Raw genomic sequence first — 10953 nt, forward strand, 5'->3', positions numbered from 1 at the left:
ATATATATATATATATATATTAAAATTACAAATAAGAGAACTATAAATTAGGAAGTGGCGAACTAGGGGAGCCTCGAATTAGGAGCCACTAAATACTAGTAATCCGTATACTTTTCGGATTTACTTGATCTATCAAAAATGATTGGTGTAGTGATTTCATGATACTACCATATTATTGTCTAATTCTCTCTTTCTCCCATTTTACTTTTCTCAAATTTTTAATTTAATTTTTTATTTTCCTTATTATTTTTCATAAATTAAAAAGAGATAATTTTTTTTCATATTTTATTATTTATATTAATTATTTTTTTTAAATTAAAAAATAACATCATTTAATAAGGTACTATGATAAACTAATCATATTATTAATTATTTTTCTTAATCAATGTGTCAAGTTAAATTGGGACAAATAAAATGAAACAGGGAAAGGAATCAAAAGATATTGAAAAATAATTTGAAGAATAAGTAATTAATATTAAGATGTAAATTATGAATTTTTTTTTATTTCTTGATTTATCAAAAATAACTAATAAAAATGAAATAAAATTTAAAAAATAGTGACAAGTAAATTCTAACCGAAAAAGTAATTGGTCATGCTCTTGTGAATAGTTCGGCACTTCGGCTGAGTGTGCTATTTATGTTCTTCCGCCAAAATTAATATGCACATTAATTAAATTATATGGACCAAAAATCATAACTAAACTTAAAATTACAAATTAATAAATGACACTGACTATTATTAGAATATACATTTATAAATTACATTTTTTAAAAGGTGAAAAAAGAAATTTACAATTAAAAGTATTAACGAAAGCACCTGATAAAGAATATAATGATATATTTTTATACGCAATTTACGAATTATTTAGTATTTTTTTCTTTATCTATATCTATCCATTATTATCTATACTATATTAAAAGTGCGAAGGACTTAGAAATATTGTTTGAAATTTTTGCCCCTCATTAAATGTTTTTGCTTTAAACAAAATTATTTTTCACTATTTTTTCCAAATATTTAAGAGTTGAAATTTAATTAAATATATTTATGATAAAATCTTTCCTTATTAAAAGTCATCAAAATTAATGATAACTACTACCTTTTTCATTAGTTTAAGAATTCTAAATCAATTAAATTTTATTTTAAAAGATTTGAAAAAACTAGAAATAATATAAAAGCGTTAGAGTAAGAAAATTTTAAGAAGTATCAAATTTTTAAAAGTTTTAATTCCGTAATAAGAACGTAATCAATGATTTTGTAAAGATTTGACTTCAAAAACAAGGAAATATTTTATTATATAGAAAAAAAAAGAAAATTAATCATACCGCAAATATGGTTCAAATGATGTGTCTCTCTTAGCATCCGGCAGCATTAGAAAGAGTTACTACATGACAAATACAAAAGTAATGATCCGTCAACTACTTGAAACTTCTTGTGGTAAAATATGTATATGCTTACGCTAAAATATATGTTTATGTTTACATTAGTATATTAAAGTGTGAAAGATCTAAAAAAAGTGATTTGAACTTTTTACATTTCATTAAAAATCCTCGCAATAGACAAAGCCATTTAATTCTAAATAATCAAATATTACACGTGCGAGGTACGTACGATTAATCTAATTTGTTATAATGCCTGTAAAAGGCAATGAAAAGGAATAAAATTAGGATTAAAAGATATTTTGATTCTGTTATAATAACAAGTTAAATTTTTAGACCTTTTAGTAGTGTGTTAATTTAAAGATTTGTTTATTAATTTTATGTATTACAATGATACAATTTCTATATATATCAGGTATAGATATACAAATTATGTACAACAATTATATAATTTTTATACATATTCTATACAGCAAGGATACAACCTTTATACTCATCATGTATATATTATACATAATTTATACAACAATTAACCATTTCTATATACTTTTTATACGGCTACTATACATTTATATATATATATATACACACACAGCAAGGATACAACCTTTATACTCATCATGTATATATTATACATATTTTATACAATAATTAACCATTTCTATACACTTTTTATACAGCTACTATACAATTTATATATATATACATGTTCTATGCATTAATTCATTAAAAAAACAGATTGTTTTAGTGAAATAAATAAATGTTACAGCGAAAAAATAAAATAAAAATAAAATAAAAACACAACTAGATAGCCCATAATTGGGAAAATAGCCATCTTGTGGAATTACAAAGGCGACTAGCCATTTTGTGGCATAAATTTGAAATGACACAAGCAAAACAAGTTCTCATTCACGAACAACTATGCTTAATCAGCTTGGAACCAGGTCTAGGGTGTAGGCTTGCTTTGCATAGACTTGAGTTGTATAACTAAAAATAGAGAATCTTTATAAAAAAAAAAAAGAGAGTTACTTCCACATAAGAGTGTCGATCAAGATGGAAGCATCTTAGCATATATAAACATTTACTAGAAGTTTCTCTTTCTCAAAGATTGGACTAGAAACTTCTAAGAGATCCAAATTAATCCCATTGCATTAGAAAAAATTGAAAGTTTGATTTATTGAATACTTTTTTTTTTTGCATTGGTTCTATTTATTTATTGAATGACACCTTGAGTCAACTTTCAGACCTTGAGCCTTTAAATGTTTGTACTGCTCAATTATTTCCCTTTGATTAGGCAAGCGTTGTCTAGGATTTTTACTATTACTACATTATTATAAGTACTCCTCCAATTATTTAGTCGGTATCTTTATCCTCTTTTACTATTACGAAATCGCTCGTTTCAAAGGGTCAAATAACTCGCATTAAGGGTATTTTTTTCGGAGCCTAACACAACAACATATCTAGTATGATCTCATAAAGCAGGATTTAGGGAAGGTAGGGTGTACCCAGACCTACTCTCTAAAACAATCATTACAAAAAGTAATAAAAGAAACAATAGACATTCGTCCATTATATAATAAGTTATGTCACCTTAATAGTGTAAAAACACAAGGATCTAACTTGAATCCAAATTTTTTAATTAAACGATGAAGTAAAAACACAAAATTCATGGAATTAATCTATTATCTTTTGCCTTCTGTATCCAGAAAATGAAGGAATTAATGGAATTTCTGAAGCCAATGAAACCATACTCTTTGCTACGATTTATGCTGCACAACCTACTAGTCCCTCCAGCCAGTAACATATCTGCAAAGTCCCACAAGCCAACCTCTCGTAATGTTGTGGAAACCAAGTTATTGTCTCTCACAATCTTCTCCCACACAGTCCCCTTATCCTTCATCATCTCAGATAAGGAAATAATCTTCTCTGTCTCGTCGAATCCCACATATTCTACTCCGATTTGTTCAGCCAACACCTTCCATAACTGCTTCCATTTGAATACATCGCCGTTGGTAATGTTGAATGCTTTGTTTTTCCCTTGTGCACCAAGTGCTGCCCAAATTTGATGCTCTGCCACCAAATTAGCATCTGATGCGTTAGAGTAACTATCCCAAACCTCCTTCGTCCCTGGAAATATCAGCGGAATGCATTCGTGTTTGCATATTGTTGCGTACACGCAAAGTGTTCCAACGATGTTCAACATGCTATGATGTGAAAACCCGAAAATTAGATCGGGCCTGTGGATGGACCATGTTAGGCTTGGTTTTCTAGAGACCTCGTCGAATAGTACATCTTCTAACGTGTAATAAAAGTTGTGAATGTTCTCCAATCTTTCCATGTCCTCGGTGAAAGGTGGATCATGAGAAATAACATGAAGTTTCCCATCAATTGATCTTTGTATCTCCATATAATGCATCGCGCCCGTCTGGAGACAGATGTGGCACACGTTTGGTGCATTTGGGATGACAGCATTGAGGACACTGCGGAACATGGCTCCATTGATTTCGCAACATTTAGCTGTGGAAAGGTCAAAAGCCGAAGTCACCCAAAAGATGTGTGTCACATCTTTCAGGGTCGATAACTTGGCTTGTACATCAGTTGACACAGATACGTCGCACTGAATATATCTCACTTTAGCAATGCTGCATACTGGCTTCCCTCGTCGTGACACACCATAGACCTTCCATGGACCGCCCGGGGTATCAGTGGATGAGAGTGTTTCGGCCAAGCTGTTGCCAACGACACCAGTGATTCCAATAACCAGGCCAACATTTTGATAGCTTATTTCATGTGTTCCGCAATACTCAACGTTTTGCTGTGAACCAAAAGTTTTTGACACACAACTTGTAAATATTTGATGTAGAAAACATAAGCATTGACATAATTCTAGTAGCACATGGAAACTACAAAAGCTCGATAATGGAGTGTTTCCTTGTGATTCTATCTGGTTAATTTGTTCTTACCTGCAATGCAGTATTGATAGATCTTGACCACCACCAGTTCATTCTGAAAAGTGTGCTGATAGGCAAACGTTTGAACCACTAAGGCCCTGTTATGTAAATTTGAATCACTTTTTCTAATGGAGTAAACATGAAGTGGCCTATTATATGGCGCAAAAAAAGGGACATATGTCATAGAATATCTAGTATATTAACTCTTATTTTCTGTACACTTATTATTTAGTTGAGGTTAATTTACCTATTATAAATAAAAAAAATATCACTACACCCTATATTTAGTGGTACCAATTCATTGTAAGAAAAAAATTACGTCTGATAACGAGTCGTTCATCCATTCCTGTGTATTTTAGATAGAAAATTTCATATATTGATCAAACCTACCTCACAAATATCCATTGATTGACTTTGCCCTCTAGCCATTATTCTAATACTAAATGCAGAGTGACAACCATGATTCGTAGGCTGTTATGCAGACATGTTCTGCATTCACCATCGTATTGTTTAAAAAAAATAAAAATTGAAACTTTAATATGATTAGTTAATCCACCACATATATGTTAAAGCCCTTTGATATTTCGTTGATTGGACTTAAGAATTAATACTCCTGTCGTGTGCATTGATCTATCCATTCACCCCAAATGAGTTAAATGCTTCCTCTGTTCGCTTTTACTTATCAGTTTTTGACATGAAACACCCATTAAAGAAAAAAATTATTGATATTGACTATTTTATCATACTACACCTTATTAATTAATGTTTAGAATAATATATTTTGAAAATGATTTGAAGAATAAATAATTAATATTAAGGATTAAACACTAAAAAAACTTCAGTCATTTCTTAATATGTTAAAGGTAAAAAAAAATAAATGAAAATCAAACTAAAAAAATAGTTACGACTAAGAGCGAACAGATGGAGTATTCAAGTTGTGCCCCCCATAACGCAATTCATTGTAGCAAGACATATTTAATATATGCAGTATTGCAGTGACAAGGTACATGCATGTGGGACATTCCTATGCATGTGCTTCTAATAGCTCACATAACGCTCTTTTACCCAATAATAAATTAATACTAATACACTTTCTGCTATTAGCTTAAGATTTCAACGGGATATTTCGGTATTAGCAATTTTTATTTTATTTTTTGGAAATAAAAAAAACGCTAAAGTAATGCATTACAACGTTCCACTATTGTGTAAGTTGTTGGGTTTGAAATTGAGAATGCATCATGCGGAAGCTAATAGTTTACAAATTATAAAGACGATAATTCAACAAAATATAAAACAATACTAAAAAAGGCCTATTATGGATATGTTTGGTCAAAACTCAAAACAAATAAAAAATCTATTGAGAGAAATCTCTCCTAAAACAGACTCACTCTTTTAAGGACTACATTGTAGATGATGTTCTGTGTTATGGTATGAAAAGATGGATCTTCTATTAATAAATATTCAAAATCTTTCCTCTTAGAAAGACGTTTGCCAAATATGAAAAAATTTTATATTTTATTTAGAAAAAGTAAAAGTAATTATAGTATTACTTTTATTGTCCTTCTAATAAAAATAAAACTTAAATTTGGTAAGAGATAAAAGGGCAAAATCAAACAAACTTGATTTTCTTCACTTGCATATGACCCTTTTCTTCCAAGCTAATAACACTTCACGGCGTGTTATACCCTGCTAAAAGTTCAAATCATGATTCGTATTTGAAGTTAAACCAATCGATTTTGTTCAGTACGACATAACACAAATTTACATTCAATAATCTCATCATTTTCATTCTCATGTATGGTCAAGAATAATAACGTCTTCGTACATTCTTCCAAATAAGGGTGTTAAGTGGGTCGGGCCGGGTCAATCCGGAATCAGCCCATGAAGTTTATCTGGTTAGTGGGCAGGTCCGGATCCGGCCCTGGTTAAATGGGCTGGTCCGGTTTCGGGTCCAACAGTAAAAAAAATTAAAATAATCCTGAACTGACCCACTTAACCTAATCCGGTCCAACTCACCTAAATCCTATCAAAATCGATTAAAAATCCGGCCAAAAATGAAAAGAAAGTTTTTTCTCCAATATAAATTATATATATCCACCTATATACATTTTAAATACATTAAACAATAGATATACACTATATATATAGTATATACTACATTACTATTTAAAAAATATATACACATAATACATATACACAATTACACATGTAATATATACGTACCATAGAAGATATATACACATATATACGTACCATCAATATATACATACTATTTTAAATAAAATATACTACAATATATACACACACTAAATATATAGTTATATACTAATTTATAAAACACATACACATGTATACGTTAAATATATACGTCTATAGAAGATATATACACATATATACGTACCATTCAATATATACATACTACTTTAAATAAAATATACTACAATATATACACACACACACACACACACTATATATATATTAATTTATAAAACATATATACATGTATACGTTAAATATATACTACTTTAGAAAATATATACACATATATAAGTGACATTCAATATATTCGTACACATATAAAATATATGTACTTCTTTAAATAAAACATATGCTACTTAATAAAATAAATTAATAACACTTTATAGTAAATTAGTAATATATTAAAACTAAGTATTTAATTTAAACTAAAAATTCAATTTAAATCATTAAATGAAAAAAATTACAAAGTAAGGACTAAGGTGTGAATGAATGTTGAATTTTATTGATTGTAAAATGATCCAAAATTTATAATTTACATGGATGAAAAAATCTACTATCATTTTTTCTAACTCATTCATGTTAATATTAACGGAAACTTGCATAGGATAGTCAAAGTCAATGGGGGCAAAACCATGCATTGGACTTGATTCTGCTGAGTTCTCCCGTGAAGTCATAATTTCTTCAAGTCTCTGCTTGTCGTTCGGCTCCGTTTCTATTCCTTGAATTCTTCGTTCGGCTCTAATCCAATCTCTAAGGCTAACTAGAACATTCATTGCATTGCTTCCCTATGAATGTCGGTTGTCTCCAAGCTGTTGTCGTTCCTGACTAAAAACGCTCTCCGATGCAACGGTTGACATTGGAACATTCAAGATATCTGCTAATCTTGAAAGCACAGGATATTGTGCTTCATTATTCCTCCATCAATCCAACGCGTTGATCCGTCGACTGCGATCTTCTATCGGCGATCAGAGATAATACTTGTCACACCCCTTTTTCGACCAGAAAGTTTTGAAAGTGATGAAAAATGAAAATTTATTTCGTAAAAGGATTATATACATTTTTTATTCAGAGTCGCCACTTGGCATAATCCGGTGTGCCAAGTCACCTTTGAAAAATCTTTTTCAAAATAATTTGACTTTTTAAGACTGGTTTGCGAACAGAGATTCCAGCTAAGGAATTCTGTTGACCGAGGGGAAGGCGTTAGGCACCCCTCGATCCCGTGTTCGACCACGGTCGCTTGGTGGAACGTATCGGCTAACTTTGACTCTAAGAATAGATAAACCACATAAAACACATAAACAAACAACAAACACGTCAAACAACAATCCAAAACCAAAATAATAATGTTCAGTCCAAAAATAAAAACACACGGAAAGGTAAAACCTATTCTATTCTAAGTTAGTCCTAAACTAAACTCCAACCCGCTGCCTCGGGCCTTCGTCACGAACGTCCTCCGGGTACAAAATACTTCGAGGCATTCCCCGACGAATAAATATATACAGATACTTCGGGGCATTCCCCGGCCAAATCAATATAAATTCCTCGAGTCATTTCCCGACCAAATGAATACATTTTTAGTGCGGAAAAATAAAACTATTCAATAAAATTTCAAACATTCCACGGAAATTTCACCATTCAACCAAAGCCACAAATTCTAAACTTTGCCTACCCAACCTATGTTCGCCTAAACCAATCAACGTATTATGATAATACCAAGTTCAAATAACGTTCATTTCAAAGTCAAACAACCAATGAATCAAACTAACCAAAATTCAACCATTGTGTCAAGTTTTCAATTCTCAAACGAGATACCATTTCACCAAACCACAATCAAGCAAACCAACCACGAGTCAAAATAAACACGCATTCATCACCAACAAGGACCAAATAACACGCAATATTCAATTCAATACCAAATATAATAAAGAATGAAATAAAAGAGAAAGAGAATAGAATTAGACCTCAATTTGAAGCTTTCAAACTCAATGTTATTCGAATAAAGAGAGTCCGCACCCAGAACCTCGAATCGAAACTCAATCGAACAAACCCAACTTTAATATAACTCACGAACAGACCTCAATATGGAACCCAAAACTCGATGTCTCTTTTTAATATATCGAAGATAGAGCTGTGTCCCAAAAGACCCCGAATCGAACCTCAATGCAAAAATCCACCAACTTAAATCGATAACCTCAATTTCAACAACACCAGCTCGATATCGGGAAATGCAACCGGGAAAGATTTAAAATCATCAGAAAAACCTTAAAAATTAACCAAACCAGCTCGAAATAGAGAACTGCAAACCCAACCCTATCTCATCCATTTCCGTCCAAGGTCATCAGAATCAGACCGCAAACAATTAGTTTTAGTCGATTTGAGACTGATTTCACTAATTTTGACCGATTTACTGTTTTTTTGATGGGTTTACGCCGTTTTTCAATGACAACGAAGATCACCAGAACAGTAGCCGGACAGGGGTAATTTCTTTTCTCCTCCCTCGACCTCTCCCTCGACCTCTCGCAGTTGTCTCTCCCTTGCAGATTTCTCTCTCTCGCAGATTTCTCTCCCTCGCAGCTCTCTGTGTGTGTGCGCATTTTTTTTCTTGCAAGCGGGCGTGTATCTGTGAGGGAGTATATTGTGTGCTCTATGTGAAAAGAAGAAGAAGAAGCAAAAATGGAGTGTTCAAAAAAATGGCGTGAGGTCTTTCTCTGTCTTCTCCTGTGTGTGTGATATGAGTGATGAAGAAAACAAAAGAAAATGGGGGTCTGCGTGTATGTTGAAAAAATGAAAAAAAATCGTCCCCTTTGTTATATATAATGGAAAAAGAATGAGTACTACCTTTCCTGGAAGGTTCCTCTTATTTTTGGTTTTAGTCCATGTTTCTTTCTTTGTGGACAAGAAAAAGAGAGGGTGAGGTGTTGTTTTTTAATTGGAGGGGTAAGGGTTAGGTGTCTTATTTTAATTGAAAGAGTTGTTAGGATATTTAAAAGAAATAAAGTTTGTTAGGGATTTTGTTGAGAGTTTTTTTTTTTTTTTTTAAATTTTTGTGGAATGTAAGTACATGGGTAGGGTAAGGTAAAAATGGGTAAAATGATATCGGGGAGGGGCGAAATTACGTGTCTACATCATGCTCCCTTTGAATGTAAACACGCAGTGTTTTCAGACAAAGAAGTAAACAACGAGATCGAATTTTGTCCCGATCTTTATTCAAAGAGAGGAGTAAAAGAAAGAAGGACAATCGAATCCTGTTGAGCACCCTATCTACCCAAGTCATAAGGAAGTCACAAGTATCTAAAGGGTTGGAAGAGAAGTGGACTATACTGAGTTGGAGAGTCGAGTGAGGTTCCATCGAGGTTCCAGTTCGCGGCTATGTCATTACATAAAAAATAAAAATTACAAGTTAAAAAAAAATAAATGAAATTACAAAATCCTATCTATACAACTTCAGTTGGCTCTTGACTCGGCTTTTATCACCCTATTCTTCAGGCGGGCTCCTGACTTGCAATTTCTTCAACTTGTTGCTTGCCTTTCAATTTCTTCACCCTGTTCTCCAGGTGGGCTCCTGACTAGCTATTTCATCACTCTATTCTTTAGGCGGGTCCTTGAAACATAAAATTAAAACTAGAACGAAAATTATTCCAAACAAAAATTATAGTAAAGTAGTATTTCATTTTTGAAAGCGTTGTCCCATTTTCCAGGAGGGTCCTGAACAAAAAGTAAAGTCCCATTTTTCAGCAGGGTCCTAAACATAAAGTAAAATCCCATTTTTCAGGAGGGTCTTGAGCAGAAGGCAAAGTCTCATTTTTCAGGAGGGTCCTGAGCATAAAGTAGAACCCCATTTTTTAGGAGGGTCCTGAACAGAAAGTAAAATCTCATTTTTCAGGAGGGTCCTGAACAGAAAGTAAAGTCTCATTTTTCAGGAGGGTCCTGAACAAAAAATAAAATCCCATTTTTTAGCAGGGTCCTGAGCAGAAAGTAAAATCCCATTTTTCAGGAGGGTCCTGAGCAGAAAATAAAATCCGATTTTTCAGGAAGGTCCTGAACATAAAGTAAAATCTCATTTTTCAGGAGGGTCCTGAGCAGAAAATAAAGTTCCATTTTTCAGGAGGGTCCTGAGCATAAAGTAGAACCCCAATTTTCAGGAGGGGCCTATACAGAAAGTAAAATCTCATTTTTCAGGAGGGTCCTGAACAGAAAGTAAAGTCCCATTTTTCAGGAGGGTTCTGAACAGAAAATAAAATCCCATTTTTCAAGAGGGTCCTGAGCAGAAAGTAAAATACCATTTTTCAGGAGGGTCTTGAGCAGAAAATAAAGTCTGATTTTTCAGGAGGGTCCTGAGCAGAAAGTAAAATCCCATTTTTCAGGA

General features: G+C 32.4%; 1 protein-coding gene across 1 annotated transcript; it reads right to left on the reverse strand.

Moving 5' to 3' along the window:
* Nucleotides 1-2949: 2949 nt before the first annotated feature.
* Nucleotides 2950-4465, reverse strand: LOC107854378 ((S)-8-oxocitronellyl enol synthase CYC2-like). The gene is made up of 2 exons (XM_016699389.2): nucleotides 4341-4465; nucleotides 2950-4192 (listed from the first exon to the last, which is right to left on the reverse strand). The coding sequence occupies exons 1-2, from the start codon at nucleotides 4380-4382 to the stop codon at nucleotides 3044-3046; spliced, it is 1191 nt and encodes a 396-aa protein (XP_016554875.1). The 5' UTR covers nucleotides 4383-4465; the 3' UTR covers nucleotides 2950-3043.
* Nucleotides 4466-10953: the final 6488 nt, after the last annotated feature.

The sequence above is a fragment of the Capsicum annuum genome, chromosome 1 (genome assembly GCF_002878395.1).
Source record: "Capsicum annuum cultivar UCD-10X-F1 chromosome 1, UCD10Xv1.1, whole genome shotgun sequence".
Classification (NCBI taxonomy): domain Eukaryota; kingdom Viridiplantae; phylum Streptophyta; class Magnoliopsida; order Solanales; family Solanaceae; genus Capsicum; species Capsicum annuum.